General features: G+C 41.7%; 4 protein-coding genes across 5 annotated transcripts; 2 read left to right on the top strand and 2 right to left on the bottom strand.

Moving 5' to 3' along the window:
- Positions 1-84: 84 nt before the first annotated feature.
- On the top strand, positions 85-5,252 carry gcc1 (GRIP and coiled-coil domain containing 1). Its single transcript, XM_026326441.2, has 4 exons — positions 85-226; positions 687-1,170; positions 2,468-3,133; positions 3,465-5,252. The coding sequence occupies exons 2-4, from the start codon at positions 802-804 to the stop codon at positions 4,728-4,730; spliced, it is 2,301 nt and encodes a 766-aa protein (XP_026182226.1). The 5' UTR covers positions 85-226; positions 687-801; the 3' UTR covers positions 4,731-5,252.
- dennd6b (DENN/MADD domain containing 6B) lies at positions 4,735-14,346 on the bottom strand. 2 transcript variants are annotated; one of them, XM_026326443.1, is made up of 21 exons: positions 14,134-14,346; positions 13,374-13,412; positions 13,232-13,274; positions 13,048-13,157; positions 12,551-12,631; positions 12,134-12,239; positions 11,958-12,037; positions 11,737-11,799; positions 11,597-11,652; positions 11,354-11,476; positions 10,642-10,737; positions 10,197-10,291; positions 9,272-9,337; positions 9,134-9,198; positions 8,962-9,051; positions 7,187-7,240; positions 6,989-7,098; positions 6,708-6,810; positions 6,550-6,624; positions 6,318-6,422; positions 4,735-4,872 (listed from the first exon to the last, which is right to left on the bottom strand). In XM_026326443.1, exons 1-21 carry the CDS (start codon positions 14,263-14,265, stop codon positions 4,855-4,857), a joined length of 1,710 nt encoding a protein of 569 aa, XP_026182228.1. In that variant the 5' UTR covers positions 14,266-14,346; the 3' UTR covers positions 4,735-4,854. The 2 variants fall into 2 exon arrangements, with proteins under 2 accessions (XP_026182228.1, XP_026182227.1); XM_026326442.1 differs by lacking the exon at positions 4,735-4,872 and having other exon boundaries at positions 6,088-6,422; positions 14,134-14,345.
- A 387-nt stretch (positions 14,347-14,733) lies between these two features.
- On the bottom strand, positions 14,734-15,931 carry lamtor4 (late endosomal/lysosomal adaptor, MAPK and MTOR activator 4). The gene is made up of 4 exons (XM_026327078.1): positions 15,793-15,931; positions 15,560-15,643; positions 15,096-15,213; positions 14,734-15,000 (listed from the first exon to the last, which is right to left on the bottom strand). Exons 1-4 carry the CDS (start codon positions 15,793-15,795, stop codon positions 14,903-14,905), a joined length of 303 nt encoding a protein of 100 aa, XP_026182863.1. The 5' UTR covers positions 15,796-15,931; the 3' UTR covers positions 14,734-14,902.
- An 861-nt stretch (positions 15,932-16,792) lies between these two features.
- On the top strand, positions 16,793-17,967 carry atp6v1f (ATPase H+ transporting V1 subunit F). The gene is made up of 2 exons (XM_026326905.2): positions 16,793-17,043; positions 17,498-17,967. The coding sequence occupies exons 1-2, from the start codon at positions 16,886-16,888 to the stop codon at positions 17,697-17,699; spliced, it is 360 nt and encodes a 119-aa protein (XP_026182690.1). The 5' UTR covers positions 16,793-16,885; the 3' UTR covers positions 17,700-17,967.
- Positions 17,968-19,482: the final 1,515 nt, after the last annotated feature.

Raw genomic sequence — 19,482 nt, 5'->3', positions numbered from 1 at the left:
CTATAAAACATTGTTCAGGGCTGAGACTATTCGGTAAAAATCCTGATAACTTTGAACGCTGCATCAGATTCTTGTCTCTTCCTCCTCCCCCAGTTCCGGGTCAGTCCAACATGGCGGCTGGGTTTAGCCTTTGGATTTTTTATTTTTTGATTAAATAAATTAAATCTGTTTATTTGAGCTTTTAAAAATCCGATTTTCTCCAACAGATAAACTGGTGATTTATCAGGTAAGAGCTGTGGAGATTTTAGTGGAATGCCCGATAATAAAGGTTCTGTTAAAACTAGTAATTTATGATCGAGCTTTAGTGTTGATGCCGTTTCATGTGTTTACATAACATAAAGCAGCTGGAGCTGTAATTTACTTAATCGATTAATCTGTTGTTTTCCCTATGAAATGACAGGTAATCGTTAAATAATAATCTCAATATTTCCAACAATTCAGAGTAAATAAGGGAAGCTGCCAGAGTCAAACATGTCGTCTGCTTGTTTTGTTTGACAGTCCAAAATGCAAAGATATAAGTTTATGCCCATTTAAGTTTTTATACTTAAGCAGAGTTTAAGCTGTTTCTGTCGTTTTTGATTTTGTTGTTCATTGCCTAGTGTCTGTACACCCAGTACAGTGAAATTACTGGTATTAAGCTACATCATGTTTTCTAAACACGTGTGACTGTGTTCTAAAACCAACAGACCCAGTTTCTCCGTGAGCTGCAGATGAACCACTTGTGTCCTGATGATAGATCCAATATACTCTAATCCTGGTAGACCGTCAGTGTGATCTGTCCTTGGTAGACCATAGACCATCATGGAGAAGTTCGGGATGAGCTTTGGGGGTGGTCCCAGCAGGAAGGAGCTGCTGGACACCATAGAGTCCCAGAAGAAACAGCTGGTTCAGTACCAGACCCGTCTCAAGGATGTGGTCCGGGCCTACAAGAGTCTTCTGAAGGAGAAGGAGGCTCTGGAGGCCAGTCTGAAAGTCTTAACAGTGACCCAGTCCCAACAGGACCAGAACATCGACACCACTGCTGCCCCAGACCTCCCAGAGGACGGCTGCTCGCTGCACAGTGAGGATAGTATAGACACAGCTGCATCTGTGGACATACCTAATGAAACCACCAGAGCGTATGAGTCAGAGGAAGACCAGGGAGAACCAGCAAGAAAATCCAGCTCAATGGTACATTTAAAAGAGTCTACTGATGAAATGTAGCAAACAGGGAACATATCCTAATTCTAACCCTTCTTCAGTACAATGAGGCTTGGTTCAAGAAGTATTATTCAACATTGCAGCAGCAAATTATATTAAGGAGTATTTTAATCATTCAAATAGAAAACAGCACTTTATGTCAAAACACATCCACTTGATCCTGGATGACTGCCTGCGTGGTCTGAACAAATCAAAATTAAGCAAAAGTAAACTGGTTCTAGCAGACATTTATCTTGAACTAAAACATCAGACTGCAGAACAATTAAAGAGAACACCACTGACCTCTTTAACATCCATTTACAGGTTTCAAACTCCAGTTCTCGAGGGCCACTATCTTGCTTCTTTTCCACCTATGTCTGCCCTTGCGTCTTCTGATTGGCCGTACAGACCTTATCCAGACAATCAGCAGTGGGTAGTGCGGGGATAGTTGGAAAACAAGCAGGACAGTGGCCCTCGAGGAATGGAGTTTGACACCTGTGGGTTAGATCACCCCATTTCTACAGCTTACTTACATGTGAACAGCTCAGGTCCAGGGCTGAAGCTGAGCTGGTCCAAATCAAAATGGTAAAGTGTCAGAGGTGAAGAGGGTAAGCAAAGAAACCTACAGGTGCAACAACAACAGGTGCTGTCTGTCCCAACAATATTAGATTCAGCCACAGGGTGTGAGGCTGTTGGAGGATCCAACATTCACATCACATTTATTGAGACCTGGAGAGTTTTCACCTGTATGTTTGTGTTATAAGATAAATTTAATTACGCCCCAGATAGAAATTCTAAATGATTTAACTTAGACATTACAATAAACACACATTTTTAGAATAAAAATGGCAGTGACCCCTAACCTTTGACTGGTAGTTTGAGCTTATTTGGTAAATCCTTTAACACACAGTGAGTAGTAGTATAACCGTATTATGTGTCTGCGACACTCACCACTGCATGGACACTAATTATTAGAATCTCTTAAATAAAAAAATAAAAAGTGCTCTTCACATCCCCCACCTGGAAAACCTATGCTGTCTGAGCTACACATACACACTGTGTGAGCACTACATGCTGTCTCTGCTGTCCTGTCCCATTAGTACAGAACAGATCCAACCTATTTTTAAACGCATTAATATAAACAACACATACAAAGAAATTGATGCAACTACAGTGTAACTAATACTAATGTACTTAAGAGCTTAAACAGCCTGAGCCAAGCATGAAGAATCGGAGCAGTAGTTTACTGTAATGAACTAGCTGATGTTTCTGATGTTTCCTCCTGCAGACCCTGAGGTCGGAGCTTGAATCCAGTGGCTCTGAGTGTACCAGTGTGGGTGAGGAGCCTCAGCAGCCAGTCATACCCACTCCAGTTGTGGAGGCGGAGCGTCGAGTTGCCCAGATGAAGAGCCAGCTCAGCACACTCACCAGCGCCCTGGCAACGGTAACACAGGAAAAATCTCGGATGGAGGCGAGTTTCCAGGCCGACAAACGTCAACTGAAGCAGGAGGTGGAGGAGCTGCAGGACAGGCTGGCTGCTGGGATGATGCAGCAGGAGGCAGAGCTCCGTGCCCTGCAGCAACAGCTAGCTGAGAGTCGTGCTCGCATCATCACGCAGCAGCACGAAAGGGAGCAGGAGCAGGGAGACCATGTTCTGCAGTTGCGAGAGTTGCAGAGGATCCTGCAACAGGAACGAGACCTGCGCCAGGATGCAGAGCTCCGCCTACAGGATGCCAACACCACAATCCTGATGACATTACAAGCTGTGGACCGGGAGGCAGAGTTTGAGGCTCACCTGAAACAACTGAGGGAGGAGAGAGATGCACTGAAGAGAAGACTGCAGGCAGCTGAGGAGGACCAAAAGAAACCAGATCCCAGAGTGCATGAACTGCAGCAAGAGCTGATAGCGCTAAAAAAACACTTCCAGCAGCAGATCAACAATGAGACCAGAAAGGTAAAATTGAGATCAGAACAAACAACAAATTGACTAAATAAACCTATCTGAACTGAAAAATCCAGGAAAAACTTAGAAAAACATGAAGTAAACTAAGTTCAAAAGTAACCAAAAAGTGTTAAGATGCCACCTTCTTTAGCAGATTTACAAAACCCTAACCCTGAAACCAGGAATGCAGAACTAAAATCACACCCTAACTAAATTAAAGTTTAAAGTAACTAAATTCAGTAACTAAGCTGTGAAACACCACAAGGAATGTTAAACTGAAACCAAAACCAGACATCAGCAAGAGTTAGTTCTTGGTGTATCTGAATTCTCTATCTATTTTTAGGCATGTGAGGTGGAGGAGCGTGCTCGTGAGCGTGCTCAGGCTGCAGAGATCAGAGTTGCAGGTCTGGAGCAACGGGTCTCTGAACTGTCTGAGCTGCTGGGTTCCTGCGAGAAGGCAAGGCAGCGAGACCAGCAAACTGCTCAGAGACTCAGAGACCGGATTGTGCAGCTGGACACCGAGAACAAAACGCTGGCCATTGCTGCCTCCAGCAGGTCAAACTCTGACATTGGCATAGATGAGTCGCAGCTGGACGTCAGTGTGCTGAAAGAGAAACTGGAGAAGGTGAAGAAACTGCTGCTGTTGGCGGCTCAGAGGAACCCAGACCATAACAACCAAACCCAGGTGGAGCCCGATGCAGTTCTGGGTGGAGAGCAGGCCTCAGTGCTGGTCTATCAGCAGGAGCTGCGACAGCTAAAGGATGAGTTTGAGCGCTACAAATTGCGAGCACAAGTAGTCCTAAAGAACAAGAATGCCAAAGACGGTTATCAGGCCAAGGAGCTGGAGGAGGTTCGGGATCAACTGACAGAGCTGAAGGAGAAGTACATCAACCTGCGGATCCAGAGTGATGAGGCAGAGACCCAACACCGCCAGCAGCTGGAGGAGCGGCAGCAGCAGGCAGTAACACTACATCAGAGCCACAAACAGGAAGTGGAGCGGGCAGAGGTGTCGCACCGTGATGAGCTGCTGCGACTGGAGGCCGAGCTGCACAAACAGAGAGAAAGGACCATGGCGCTACTGAATGAAAAGGACAATGAGCTAGAGAGGCTGCGAGCTGCTGCACTTAGTTGTGTCAATGACTGCAACAAGACAGTTGCCGAAGAGCACGAATCCAGTGCCGATAGCGACGGTGATGTCATCAGCCAGGCCCTGCAGCGGACGACGCCAAGTGAACCTACGCTGCTGCTTTACGCCGAGCAGCTGGCCAGGAAGGAAGTGGAGGTGAGTGGTATGCGGCGGCAGAAACACCGGCTGGAGGAGGACCTCCATCAACTGCAGGCCAGACTTATTGCTAACAGAGAGCGACATGACGAGGAGGTGACAGAGCTGCAAGGACAACTTGACAAACTGATCCGAGACCAGAGCAGAGAGGGCGCCAACATGGAGTACCTGAAGAATGTCATCTACAAGTTCCTGACGCTGCAGGATGCCAGCGGGAGGCACCAGACCCTTGCTGCCATCCTGACCATCCTGCACTTCAGCCCGCAGGAAAAACAACAAGTCATGAGGTTGCAGGGGCCGACGTGGTGGCTCAACAACAAGAGATAAAAACACATGATGAAATCAATTCAATCTGTTTTTGTAAACATGTAAAAATTCTCTGCAGGACAAATTAATAGCGGTGTGATACTTACTGAGAGACTACCCTCATCGATCGACTACCACACTTGTTTCAAATCATCTGAATCATCTAAAATGTTTTTGGGGGAGAAATTATTAAGAAATCAGTTTTATGAACGCTTCTGTGTAGTATCTGTTTATGTTTATTTCCCCACTCTACACTGCCTGCTGCAGATCTTTTTTTTCAGTTTTACAAAAAGAATATACAACCTAAGGCTTTGAAATTTTATCTGATCATCTTTTTTTTATGCGTAATCTCAATAACTGTTCTTTGATCCTGTAGTTACGCTTGACAACATAAACCCAAACTCTGAATAAGATGTTTGCACACGAGGGTGTACATATTTAAACATGTATGAATATATGACTATGCGACACAGTGAGTAAACATTTAGACAGTGTGTATTTTTGATTCTTCTTGAAATAAACCTATTTTTCTGGCTTCACAAAGTGACTTTGGTTAATTAATTTGAAGATTTTTCATAAGGTAACTTTGACTTTCTCCTGAAAATATGAATTTTTTATCGTAACGTTAACATTTGTCAAACACTTTGTCATGTTAAGACTTTTTACCCCCGAACTTTTTTTGTCTTTTATCATAACGATACGACTTCTGCCCTTACAACATGAAAAAGTTTTGTTTGGGCTTTTTTTGTCACGGTACATTTTAAGAATATTACTTTTTCTGTAACATTACAGTTTTTTTTGACATGTTTTATTCTTTTTCTTGAATTATGAAACACGATCTAACGATTTTTACCTCTGACACTGCCTTTTTTGTTTCATTAACTTCATTATAAATATTTTTCTTACATTCAGGCAGTGTGTGGAGTTTAGGAGTTTAAATGATACAAAAATAAAAGGGTCCGTTTGTTTTCAGTGAAAAGGTTAATCATTAACATAAAAACTCAACAGAAAAATAAATTGGAATTAATAAGTCTAATCCTAACCCATTATGTTATAAAAATAGTGAAAAACACAGGGGTAAACTTAATAAATTTTATTATATGTGTAAAGCTGAATGTTGAGCTTAAATGTATTAGTGTAAAGAAAATAATTAAAATATGACCAAAGAAAAAATTTAGAGCATTTTCAGATATCCTGTAAAAAACAAAGTCATAGTATTTCAGGAATGACGAACAAAGATGAACACACGCACACACACAAAAATTGAGAACAAAATTGTGTTTCAGAGAAGGTAACATTTTGAAAATTAAGCTGATTTATCTGTGGAAAATCAGTTTAAGTCATGATTTTCAGTTTAATTATTGAAACCGCAGACATCTTAACTGATCCAATATTTTATTTATATTAATTTGATTAAAAAACATTCAGAACAGACTCATCTCTGCTAAAAAAACAGCTGCTTTTATTCTCTGTCATAACATTTCAACATCTCAATGAAGGCAGTGTCATGACAGGCTCAGCCCTGAAAGCTTCTAATTTGCAGAAAGAGTCAAACTTTCACAGATTTAATTCTCTAATTAAATGAAACTGTCAGTGTGTGCCAAGTACCGTCTGAAGGTCTTCAGGCAGTGAACTGATGATGGAAGTTATGAAAGCTTCAAGTTTGTCCAAAACTCCATCCTTCACCTGCAGCTGCTGCCTACGAGCTTTAATCTAAAACACAGTTCACAGTCAGAAAAACAAAAACTGTTTTCTCAGAAATGCCCTATATTCTCACAGCAGTACAACAGGATCCTCTAAATCTCAGGCTAGTGTTCAGCAGTGGTTCTAACTGACTCACCAGTTTCTCTCTGAGCTTCAGAATTAGATCAACAATTTCCACCTCAGACTTGTCCTTGGTCCAACCCAAAAGGTCCTGGAAACAACAGAACACATTCAGATTTTTAACTTCAGTCTGACCATCACCCAGGGTCCAGATATTTAAAGAGAGAAACTCACAGCGTTACATATGACCTCCAGGTGAAGACTCTCCAGCTTCTGGGTCATCTCTTTGTGTCGATGGCGATACCATCCGTCAAAGTTTGGAGACCTAAAGAACTTCCTGTCTCGGGTCAAAACGTATGAATTTCATTGTTTTCAAAAATCCATCGAGAAATGGATTCACAAAACTCACAAGCACAAATGAGGCTCAAACACTTAAAACATCTGAATATAAAACAAACTAAAAACACAGTTACCTTTTTTCCCCTGACCAACCTATAGGCACCTGAGCCACTCACCTGTACAGTCCCATCCAATCACCTTTGAGTACTGAGGTGAGCTGAGGGCCAGTGTGATCCAGAGTGGACATGAACTCGTCTTGACTGAAAGGTCGAATTTGAGGAGGAGTCTGAACAAAGAAAACAAACAAACAAATGGAGTGAAATGCATGCAGGTCCCAATGTGACATCATCACAGAGGATCCACTTCCTGTTTACCTTCCAGGGTGTCACAGATCTCTGCAGTGGCATCTGGCTCGCCATGTACCGCTCCTGACAGACAAAACACAGTTAACCTACTCTGCTCTGTAACTGGACATTTTGATGAATTGAAGACATCCTGTTTTTCTTGATAGAAAAGCTTTCTGTACCTTACAGGTAAAACTAATACAGGTTTTCTCTAAAGAAACTGACTTTTCATATTAGAGTAGGGATGGGGCAATGACTCGAAATACGATATATTGTGATACAAAAATTTAATGTATCACGTGGTCTAGCGATACGTATTGTGTGGTTTTCATACATGTGCGACTTTATATTTTTTGTAAATAAGATAACGCAAGTCAACAGCCATCATTAATGTTTTCTATTGATTATTCCACACGTACACTGCAGAGGGCACAGTCATCTTTGCTATAGGCTATGGTGTCTAAACTACCAAACATGGAAGCAGCAATGGGCGATGAAGGTGGTGACGCTGCTAAGACAGAGGTAGAACATGCTCCATCTGCATTTAAGTCATGGGTATGGGAGTACGTTGGCTTTCCTGTAATATGTGGAGAAATTAATGAAGGAGTCGCTGGTAAGATGAAAATGATCTGTAACACTACCAACATGAGCACTTATCTCCACTGTTACCATAAATATGTAGCAAAGAAAAAGGACACCGAAAAATCTGTCATCGGGACCAAACAACACTGCTTATATCATTATCTAGTCCTCTCCCTAAAACTAGTGTGCGTGCTGAAGAAATACCTAAAGCAAATGGCAACTTCATTACAACCAACCTACAACCATTGTCTGTAGTCAAAAGCAGTGGCTTTAGAAAGTTGCTGGCAGTGTTGGAGACAAGATATCAGGTTCCATCGAGAAAACACTTTTCTAGTGTAGTCATATCAATTCTCTCCAGAGAAACGAGACAGGAGGTTATGGAAAGCAGCTACCTGCATTTCCTTAACAGACAGCTGGACCTGCTGCGGTACTCAGACCTACATCACAATAACAGTGCACATCATGAGGGAGAACTGGGAGATGGCTAGCTATGTCTTGCAAACTCATCCTCTGTTTAAATCACACACGAGAGCTAATTCAGAAGCTCTTAAACTGTTAAGCTGTAATGCTACAATAACAGCACATTTAACTCCCCGAATATAGATTTCTTAAGTGACATGTTGAGTCCAGTTACTCTGGATTCTCTGCAGTGAAGACAACCTTGTCTGGCAATTTGTAGTTGAGGTGAATTGGTTGTAGCTTTGTTGTTTCTGCAGTATATCACTTCAGACATACATACAGTAGTAACTCAAAGCTATATATTGGACAGGGCATTTTGGGTTTCTATTCCTCGTGACTGAATCGAATCATAAACATTAGAAAAATGACATTGTCCCATCTCTATTACAGAGCCATTTTATTCTAAAGGCCATCTCAATATCAGCCTACATGCACTCTAATCAGCCCCAGCATTAAATCCTCCAGCAGTAAAGTAAAAATCATCGCTCATCTCGTTATGGTGGCACCTGTCAGGGGGTGGGATAAATCAGGAAGCAGGTGATGCTTGTGAGGAGCGAAGGCATCTGGTCTGATCCCACAGAGCTGCTGTTTTGGCTGGACAACTCTAGGCAGGTGGGTTTAATGCTCCAGCTGATGAGTGTATATTTGTGCTTAAACACCTGGTCCTCACTGATCTCAAATTCTCTAAATGTGGGAATGTGACATTTGACCTCAGGACTGAAATAAATCCCAGGGTAAAGAGATGTGACTGGTTGATTTCTCACCAGAGGGATGATGAAGCTCTGAGTGAGCTCTAACAGGTGTCTCCTCAAGATGGCACTCTGAACCTCTGAAGGTCTCTTCCTCTGAATCCCCTGAAGATAGAGATACACGTAGTAAGGAAACAGGTTTTTATGTTGATAAAGCATTAACATGGAGTTTGTGCTGCAGCTTCACCTTCAACAGTCTTTTAATCAGAATCTTATCTTTGTGTAGAAATGTCTTGTATGCTGTGTAGATCCCTGCAGATGCAAACAGAAACATTAAACACACAAACACAAATTTATAGAGACTCAGAGTGTCGTAGCATTTTACCTGGTTTGGTATCGAGGGTTTTAAGTTTGGACAGTTTCTTCACCTTCACCTGTTTAGGTAAATCACCTGCAAGTGATCAGATAGGTTGACATGAGGCTTGTACAGGTGTATCAGTATGTGATTCTGTAATCACCATGATGCATGTTTTTTAAATCTACACTGGATTAATTTTAATGCAGAGATTTGAAGACTTCACACGTGAACAAGCATTTCTCAGTTAATAATAATACATTTTGACAGCAATGGCTTGGGTGAAATTATAAAATGCTTGAATGTAATTTTACCAATTCATTATCAGGTGCTCAAAATTGACTGGGTTTGTCGAGAACAGGAGTCATTTAGTAAATACTCAATTTCTTCAGATTAGGATCTGGGTCTTCACCTACAGAAGCAAATGTGGACCACAATTGGGTTCATGGATTGGATTTTTTGACAGTCATGAGTTTCCATTCTTTTATTCCATCACATTTACACTGATTTATCTGGGCTGAATGGGAAGTAAATGAGCAATGGTCTCATTTACGTTTTTGTTCTGCTGCAGGTTAAAATAATTACAAATAAAAATACCTGGTGCTGTAGCACAGAACATGGAATCCTATACTTATATTTGTATGTTTACTATATTTTGATGATATCTGTCTCTTTACTCTTACATGAGGCCCTTCAGACTAATGAATGTAGTGTTAATGCTAATCCAACTATATAATTAATATATGCAGTTTTAAACTCGTTGAAAAGAATTACTAAAAAAAACTACATGGAAAAAGATAAAATGGAAAAAAAAAAAATTGAAAAAGATTATATTATATATAATATAAAAAAGGAAAAGAAAAGAAAAGAAGCAATAACACTGCTATAAAGACAAAAAGGGAGAAGAAAAACAGAAAACAAAGAGAATAAAAAGAGACATCACATTGTTTCCCACCTGCCATCTTGGTCTCTCCCAGTCTGATGATATGAGGCCAAGTCTGAAAAGTCTTGATGAAGAACGGGTTTGTGACTCCGAGGATGACGCTTGCTCTGACGGAGAGAAATGGCATCACTGATCTGTCACACTTAAACAGTTCAATAATCTTATTTTCTGTTTTTAAACGCCTTTTATTTTCTGTATTCACAGGTCACAATACACACAAAGGCTGACTTTTGTTGAATACAAGTGAAAACGTGCTGTGTTTTCTCCTATTTCTGTTCATGTTTTGTGCTAAAAACTAAATTTAATTTGTAATAAAACTTTTTTTTGGAACTTTTTAGTTTTTTTTAGATCTTATGAGAAATTACTGGACAGAAAATTACCTGCAGACGACACAGGACTGACAGGTGTGTTTTGACACACACAGGTACCTTCAGGTGTGTGGGTGCTGTAAACTCACGGGGCCTGTGTCCTGGTCGTGTACTCTCTGAACTCGCTGTCGTGGATGGTGAAATAAGGACGAAAGTCGCAGCAGAACTTCAAAGGACTGATGGAGCTGGACACACACACACCGTTACCATGGCAGCCACACAAACACTGCTCTCTGATTGGTTGCCAGCACCTTGTTGAAACTCACTTTTTTTTAATGAAATTAAAATGTGACACAGAACAAACTACAGACAATAAAAGAACCCACTGTAGATCTGACACTAAACACAATAATTAACATATTTGAGCAAGGCTGGGACTGATGATATTGGCTAAAACAAGAAAAACAATACCCAGCGCTGAAGAAATATGTTCAGGTACAAAAACGTTCCATTTACAATCAAACTAAATAAATAAGGTCAGATCAGTTCTTCTGTTAAAAATCAGGATGTCAAACTGGCTGCTTTCTTTCAGTTAGAAGTTAAACAGCTTTGTTGTAAACGTTTAAACTATGTTTTCTGCTCTGAGAATAGCCAAATCTCTGGATCAATAATAATAATTATCTATTAATTAAAGACAGTCACGTATCTTGACATGAGACGCTGTTGCATTATTGATTAACCCAGAATCTCCTGACCAACAAGTGCTACACTGATGTTTATTTTGGGCAAAAATAAAAGAAAAACTGTAGGAAAAGAAAGCTGTGTAATATAAACGTTCATTCTGATTGGCTGTTCAGTTACCTGACAAGTGCCAACACGGTTTCCGAGGAGACGTTGGGAGATGGTGCCATGACAACCACTGGTTCCCCAAGTAACATGAGCTCCCAGAGCATCTGCAGGTGGATTAGGACTGACTGGAAACACCTGTGGTCAGAGGTCATGTTAGATAAGTGGACACTGCTGCTAATTTAACCTCTAATCACATCAGAAATGAACACGGATCAGCAGGTACAACACCAACAGGAAGCCAAACTGAGCACTGACCTAAAGAGGTCCAGTTCATGGATGGTGGGCAGCAGAGTCGGAGCTGGCAGGAGGTTCTGACCAAACAAAACATTCTTACAAAACGTTTTTAACAACAGAAACTGAGGGTGCATGAAACAGAAAAACAGAAGGGCTCTGACCTCTCTGGCAATCTGTTTGACCGGACTTCCTCCTGGTTTGTCAGTTTTTGAAGGAATCCTCACCTGGAAAATCAAACTGGTTTGTTCACAGATATTTGGAGAAAGTCTGACAAATTAGAAAAAAGCCTCTTATCTCCTGTTTTTCAGTGTTGACTACAGGACATTTTTCACAAAAATATGTTTTGTACCTTTCCTTTGTTATTTACAGAACCAGACCTCACCTGTAAGACCACACCCATTACAGGCAGGTTGAGGGTCAGTCCAGGTATGGGTGAAGGCCATTGGTCAATCTCATTACATACTGAGGGTGGGTAAAAGATGTCAGGTGACATTTCAACAAAGTGAAAACTTCTGTTTTGACTGGTCTGTGGTTATGATGCAACCATGACACCATCACCTGCTTCGAGGCAGGGCTCCAGCTTCTCAAAGAACTCAGGTGCGATGATCTGCAGCAGCGAGTGGAACAGATGAGTATATGGCAATCTGGACACCAACACCAGAGACTGAAACACCAAGAGGCACATGATCAGGTAACTATCACAGTCACATGACCAAACTGTTAGTCAAACTGAATAGGTATCAGCAGGTGGAACAGGTGTGTCAGAGGGATGGCATGGGAGCAGCTATTATTGTGAAATGTCTTCAATGAACATCTTCTAAAACTGAAACCTGCTTCATGAAATTTCTTGAAAAACAGAGCCATAGAAGTAAACTGGGGTTAGGTGGTAATGTGGTTTGTGTACTGCAGCTCTGATATGACCAGGTGAGTGCAGGTATGAACTGGTGTGACCTGGTGTAAGGAGGTGACCCTGACCTTCTGGAAGTACCCTCTTTTTACAGAGACGTCCTTGACTTGTCTGAAATAGACGTAACCAAAGAAATGGGACACTTCTCTCTGCGGAAACAAGCGAGGATGAAATCAGTGCCGATCCAAACATAAGTAAAATTATGTGCAGAAAACAAACAGGCAGGAGCATCCGTTGGTGCTTCATCCAGTGAAGAAATAATCTGACATATCAAGGTCCCAGGTGGAATCACACCATGGATGTTGCTTCACACACGACTGAAATAAGCGATTGTGTCTTATGTAACAAACAGAGAAATATTTTTACACATTCAATATTATTCATATTTAAAACCCTCCACAAACCTCTGGCGGCCTGATCTCTGACAGTAAACGATGAGTAAAATCCCATCACACCTCTACTCAGGCCTCCAATGAGCCAGTAAAACAAAACAATTAATCAATCACATTAAAGACTAACCTATCAATCAATAACCAGCAGACATCTGTTTCCTGTGTGTCCTCACCTGCAGAGTGACAGGTGCATCTCTGTTGTAAACATCTTCTGTGAATCTTGAAGTTCTGCGGCCAACCGACTGACGCAACCTGAAGCTGAACTGAGTGTCCCCAAGGCATCCTGGGAAATAACAGACCATGTGACCTCTGCCCTTTATTATATACAGTGTTATTCTATCAGACAGCGGAATTTACCTGAATACGAGTCAGGAAAGGACAGGTAGCAGATACTAGTTTTCTGACAACAAACAAGAGACATGTTCAACAAAAAGATCACAGATAAACTGAACTTCATTCAAGCAAGACAAAGGCAAAGCAGGAAGATGTAAATCAATACCTCCTTCTCAGTGAGTTTCACATCCTGAGGATACACCAGCTAAAAAAGGAAGAACAGCCTCATACCAAATTCCAGTAAAATGCCAAACATTTTTCAACATTAGTTAGATATTAGAAAGTGGCATAAAGAAAAATGCATTTACAGAGGCTAAAATACTCATTTTACTAAACGGGGTTTGGCTTAAGTTTCACTGACACAATGAAAAAGTGCAGACAGCTGTAAAATAAACTAACTGTAGTTTCATACTTGACGACATGACACTGTGACATGGTACTGTCACCTGTGGCTGCTGCAGAAACTGGACTCGTATTACGGGATTTTGGAGCAGTTTTTGAAGAGAAAAGACTGACACCAGACTTGGCCCAAAAACCGGCCAAATTAAGGCCTGTCCTTGCACCAGGTTGTGAAAGTCCTTTAGTAACAAATGACCGGCCCTTTAAATGAAACAAAGACCTGATCCCCAGCCCACCTTTCATTGCATTAGTCAGAAACACCTTAGAAATGTACGATCAGTAAAGTTGTCTGGTGCCGAACTCGGCTCTAAGAGATCACCGTTTTTCCATTTAATTCATCACTGACACCAAGTTAAATCAGAGAATGACCAGTTTTTTAAACGGAATTTGTTGAGGAACAGCGTTGCTGCACCGTTCATGAAACAGCAGCAGCCTTTTGACCGCGTGTTCTGGCTGTTTCTTGAACCAACACCGGACCCGGCGGTACCCATGCTAACGGGGCTAAGCTAACGTTAACGCCGCTGTACCTCAATGGCTTGTCCGAGCTCCAGGTCGAAGGTCACGACACATACACACTCCAGCCACGAGGAGAAGCGCAACCACCGACACCGGCTGTCCTCCGCAGGCCGGGGAGAACCGGAGCACTCAAACGGATTCATCACGACCGGATCAGAGCTCCGTGACCTCCATCATCGTCTCTATCTGTCCCCCATCACAGATAACGGAACCGTGCGAGCGCCCTCTGGTGGACAAGAGGAGCCGCTGCAACAAGACGAGACGTTTATCCTGCTCCAACATTTTCTCATTTTTATACTGAATAGAAAACTAAAACTGAAAGTTGCTGAGTTGTTTTCTTTATCCCGGTAAAAACGGATGATTTCTCTATGTGAAACCAGCACAATGGGCACCAGGCTTCTCATCATAAACTGTTTTTTCCCACGGTTACACAAACCTGTGCTCTATGAGCTTATACATTTATTTACATTTTAAAAGGGCACACAACAGCACTGCACCTTGAGAAATATAAAACTCTAAAAGCACTCGACAAAATCTGTTGTCCGACTGCTTCTGGTTCTGGTTCTGGACCAGTGGAAGGAGAATGAGATGAGATTCGGGACCAAATGAGCTTAAACTAACACAAAGGAAAGTTCGTATTTTATTCAACCAGACACAAAACATACATGATACATAAAATACTTCACACACACGAGTTTCACAAAATCTGATCAGAAGTTTTCCGCAGTGTTAACCTTCATCATCGTCATCATCATCCTCAGGCCACCTGACCTCCATCTGTCAAACGTTGACCGGTTCCTGCTGGTTGTGCTGACGTTTGACCACAAACACTTTCTGACCAGAAACTGTCACCGTGTAAACAAAATCCGCCAGAATCACTGAGGAGAGAAACACATGAGTCCAGGTGAGTCCAGGTGGGTCCAGGTGAGAGGGCACCTTCAGCTCAGAGGGTTACCTGTAGACCGCGCGTTACCTGACATGCGTTTGAAGGGCGGCTCAGCTGATCCAGGTAGCCTGAACCGATTCGCTGTTCGAACCATCTGCATCATCACACCTGCTGTGTGCTCGTCATTCTCCAGCTCACCTGCGGACTGAACAGGTGAACACATCAGAGGTCAGGTCCATTAAAAGTATTCCTGTTTATTCACTTGTCATTTTAAATCAGAAAAGAGAAACGTGTTGCTTACAACTAATCCAAACGCAAACGCAGTCAAATTTAAATGAATTAAAGTTATTTGGGGATTTCCACATAAGTAATTAGTCCAGACGGCCCGCCAGCACCCGGGTTAGGCTTGAGCACCAGATGATGGATGGGATACAAATAAACAATTAATAATAAACAATAAATCATCCAAGAAACAACCCGGTTCCTTTACTGTTGCTGTATAAACGGAGTGTCGTTCAGTACTGCTCAAAGACAAACCAGGAGACACTCACGGCCAAAACTCCGTCCTCACTGATGACCAGGTACCCGAGCTGGTCCGGAATCCGATCCAGACCCGCAGTCAGAGCAGCTGTGGCCTGAAATGGGCACAGGGTTAGCTAACGCAAAGCTGACAGGCTAAGCTACGGTGAATCAGTCCGCTGTGCAGACACACAAGCGTCGGAGAAAGTAAAACAACTTTATGAAGAAAACACACAAATAAATCACCAATAAACAACGCACTCACCATCTTCTTCTCGAGTTTATTTACAGATTGCTGCCACTCAGCTGCATTTCCGGCTTGCTTGTGATTCTCACGTGACTTTTGAGCACTTCAGGTGCCGTCGGAAATTCCACATGCACCGAAAACAGCAGCACACGCAAAATCATTGAAGTGATTACTGAAATAACGTATTTTCTTTCCGCACGTTTACAAGACACTTAATTTGTTCTGTATTATTTTATTATTTCTTAAGTTAGTCTGTTTTTGTAGGATCCTTTAAATCCGCTTTGAATAGCCTAAATCTCTAATGTCAAAATATTTAAAACTACCCAAAGATTGATGTACGATGATGTATGTTGGTGTGTGTACCGTTCTAAAGTTTTAATAAGCCTCGAAATTCTCAGGTTTTACACTGTAGTTTTCCTTTGATTCAGGTTTATTGATATTATTTTCATGTGATTACAGACCAAAGAGCTTGTCACCAGTGATTCTGACTTTCAGTTAGGGTTAAGTTAATGTTAATGTCTCTAACCCAGAAAGTGAATTAACCTTCGAACTATCCAGCAATTAACACACATTTTTGTTTGTATGCTATATATACGAACATAAACTGTTCCAACATTGTTAGAAATGTTCTCAACATTTGTTGCTACTTTACCAAAATGTCATTAGAAACAAGACTGAGTCAACCCTGAGCACTAGGTTGGTCCTGCAGCAGCACAGACACAAATCAGTCATCTGACCCACTGAGCTTATCTGGGACAAATCGGGTTCAGGGTTCGAAGTATGAGGCCAACAAATGGAAACAGCCTGTCGTAGTGCCCATGAATAAACCCAATGCAACCAAAACTTCATTTAAAAAAACGTGACAATTTTGAGATGTAGTCAAACTTTTGGAGACTGAACTTTATTTAATTTACTTAGTATGTTTTAATGTCGTTTATAGGCATCGATGCTTGTGCTTTTATTTTGAATGTTTTCCCTTCGAACAGCAGGATGCGCGCTCACGGCTCCAAACCGGAAGTGTTGGTCAGCTGACTCTCACATGATCCCTCAGTGAAAAGCCAAATAAATTTTTTCGTGTCTTTCTCCGACCTCTGGACTTAGGTGCTCCGTGATGGCCGGCCGCGGGAAACTGATCGCCGTTATCGGCGATGAGGACACGTGCACCGGCTTCTTGCTCGGTGGGGTCGGTGAACTGAACAAGAACCGAAAACCGAATTTCTTGGTGGTGGAGAAGGACACGAGCATCGCGGAGATCGAGGAGACCTTCAAGTAAACCATTCTTTAGAAGCTGCACCAAGCCCCGTTGAAAACTCAGTCAATTTAAAGTTATGCTCGTCTTTCTAACGATCCAGAAAACAATCCGTGAAATAAAGCCAGTTTAGTGGTTTTGTAAATGTGGGATTTGACAACATGAACAGGATGTTAAACCAGTAGACTGGTATAACTAGTGTGTCTGAGGTCAGCGTTTCCAGTTTTAGCTTCTCGTCTCTGTATCCTGGAACCCTAATGCATTCTCCATTCAACAAGGAAGCAGCTTAGTTTGGCTTCCAACATTGGGTATTTTTTCTGAAGGATTTTATAAATCCTTAATTATCCGTTGTTACATTAAGTGGATATTACCTCTATCAGCCAGGATGATAAATTGATTGAAATGTGTGGAGCTTCTTAGTTATGACTCCCAGTTTCCCGTGCTCTCTGCTGACTAAACTCTTCCTCTGTGCAGGAGCTTCTTGGCACGTAATGACATTGGTATCATCCTGATCAACCAGTTCATTGCAGAGATGATCCGTCACGCCATCGACGCCCACATGCAGTCGATTCCGGCCGTGCTGGAGATCCCGTCCAAAGAGCATCCGTACGATGCGTCCAAGGACTCGATCCTGCGCCGTGCCAAGGGCATGTTCTCTGCGGACGACTTCCGATAAACTGTCCAAACACAGCGTGTGATGAACACAAATGTCCCTGATGTTGTTTCCTGTAACGTGCTGATTGATTTGTACTCGTTCAGTCCTCCTCACATGTTGCTTCTGCCGTTTGGAAACAAATCTGTGCAAAAAGTTTTGCTCAAATTTTCAGAACAAACAAGAGTTTTCATGAAGTTTTCATGTGTGTGAAAATAACTTGTGTTTTGTTTTTGTGTCTGTTTGCTCCACATTAACTTATATACCAAATAAATTATCCTGTTGCTGTGAAGCTCTGTTTCTCTTTATTTTGCACTTAATATTGGAAGCAGACATACAAACACATTCAACTGGTTCAGTTTGTTTTCACATTTAAAACATCAAAGGTGATCAAATGTGATGATATAAATGAGATCAGGTAAGTCGGTAGTCTGTGTATATTGTTTCTATCATTTCTGCATGTATACATACAGATATGCATCCATCACCTATACCTGCTTATTCCTAACCAGGGTCCCAGGGATCTGCTGGAGCCTATCCCAGCTCTCTCTGGGTGAAAGGCAGGGGTCCACCCTGGACAGGTCCCCAGTCCATCACAGGGCCACATAGAGACAAACAACCTCACACACTCACACTCACTCCCTTGGGCAATTTAGAGTCACCAATCAACCTGACATACATGTTTTTGGACTGTGGGAGGAAACCAGAGTACCTGGAGAAAACCCACACAAGCACAGGGAGAACATGCAAACTCCACACAGAAAGGCCCCTGATGGGTTTCAAACCAGGCACCTTCTTGCTGTGAGGCAACAGTGTCAACCACTTCCCACCGTGCTGCCCCCATACAGATATTAAAATATATCACTGTTCTCACAGTGTGCTGATGTCCTAGTGACATCATTCAATCACCTGTAATGAAGGTGTTTCCATGGCGACTCATTCACATGAATAAAAGTAATGGCAGGTCAGAGCCGTTCTCACAAACCTGCTGGTCCAATAATATCCAACAGAAAACAGTGGATTCTTGTCCTTCAGCCTGTCGACCTTCAGTTGACGATGTTCGAGTGCTGATGTATAAACACTGACCTCAGATCTGCTGATTGAGCCAAAGTCTTTGTCCTTGAAACAAACCCAGTTCACTATAAAATCTCTGTTGGGCTGAGTCCCCCCACTCTCTGCTAACACACTCTGTTAGGGCTCGATGATGAAGTCTGCTCGGTGTCTCTCTCTGATGATGATGATGATGGTTTCTGTGTGTGCTGAGCCTCTTCTTCCTACACCCAACCACCCCAGGTGAGATCTTAACTCCAGTGCTCGCATCTGATCTGAAGATGGAAAAGATAAAAAGAATGAATTACATTTGAACAGATCTGACAGATTTTTGTGTTCCTGTCTGTAGACATGATGATCAGGACATGGTGACTCCTCACCCGCTGGAGAACAGAAAGGAAAATGCCACCAGGTGAGTCTGAAGGAAACTTAACTTGACAAAATGATTAAATCAAACTACACACTTTGCTTTATCACAATTACTACACTTGTAATAATTTGCAAAATAGTTATCTCTCAATTTCAGAAAAGGTGTTATCATTTTGAATTTCTTATCTTATTATAAAACAAATAATATTAAAAATTACACAAATCTTATTTTCCCAGAATTATAAAGTAAAACATTTCCTGAGATAAATGTTTTTAATCTCTAAGGGGAAAATAGTAATAATAATATATAATAAACATATATATACATACATATATATACACATATATACATACATATATACATATATATACATATATACATATATAC

The sequence above is a fragment of the Mastacembelus armatus genome, chromosome 23 (genome assembly GCF_900324485.2).
Source record: "Mastacembelus armatus chromosome 23, fMasArm1.2, whole genome shotgun sequence".
Classification (NCBI taxonomy): domain Eukaryota; kingdom Metazoa; phylum Chordata; class Actinopteri; order Synbranchiformes; family Mastacembelidae; genus Mastacembelus; species Mastacembelus armatus.
The sequence above is the reverse complement of the archived record's forward strand: the minus strand, read 5'-3'. Positions and strand labels throughout refer to the sequence as shown.

What these genes read in the sequence shown, in the direction of transcription:
- gcc1 (XM_026326441.2), top strand. Translation starts at nt 802, where the DNA reads ATGGAGAAGTTCGGGATGAGCTTTGGGGGTGGTCCCAGCAGGAAGGAG. An exon ending in CAAGAAAATCCAGCTCAATG is followed by an intron (nt 1,171 to 2,467) that starts GTACATTTAAAA and finishes TTCCTCCTGCAG; the next exon opens with ACCCTGAGGTCGGAGCTTGA. An exon ending in TCAACAATGAGACCAGAAAG is followed by an intron (nt 3,134 to 3,464) that starts GTAAAATTGAGA and finishes ATCTATTTTTAG; the next exon opens with GCATGTGAGGTGGAGGAGCG.
- lamtor4 (XM_026327078.1), bottom strand. An exon ending in GTGAGGACGGAGTTTTGGCC is followed by an intron (nt 15,214 to 15,559) that starts GTGAGTGTCTCC and finishes TCACCTGTTCAG; the next exon opens with TCCGCAGGTGAGCTGGAGAA. An exon ending in GCCCTTCAAACGCATGTCAG is followed by an intron (nt 15,001 to 15,095) that starts GTAACGCGCGGT and finishes TTCTCTCCTCAG; the next exon opens with TGATTCTGGCGGATTTTGTT.
- atp6v1f (XM_026326905.2), top strand. Translation starts at nt 16,886, where the DNA reads ATGGCCGGCCGCGGGAAACTGATCGCCGTTATCGGCGATGAGGACACG. An exon ending in GAGATCGAGGAGACCTTCAA is followed by an intron (nt 17,044 to 17,497) that starts GTAAACCATTCT and finishes TCCTCTGTGCAG; the next exon opens with GAGCTTCTTGGCACGTAATG.
- dennd6b (XM_026326443.1), bottom strand. Translation starts at nt 14,265, where the DNA reads ATGAATCCGTTTGAGTGCTCCGGTTCTCCCCGGCCTGCGGAGGACAGC. An exon ending in TGAAACTCACTGAGAAGGAG is followed by an intron (nt 13,275 to 13,373) that starts GTATTGATTTAC and finishes GTTTGTTGTCAG; the next exon opens with AAAACTAGTATCTGCTACCT. An exon ending in AACCCTCGATACCAAACCAG is followed by an intron (nt 9,199 to 9,271) that starts GTAAAATGCTAC and finishes TTGCATCTGCAG; the next exon opens with GGATCTACACAGCATACAAG.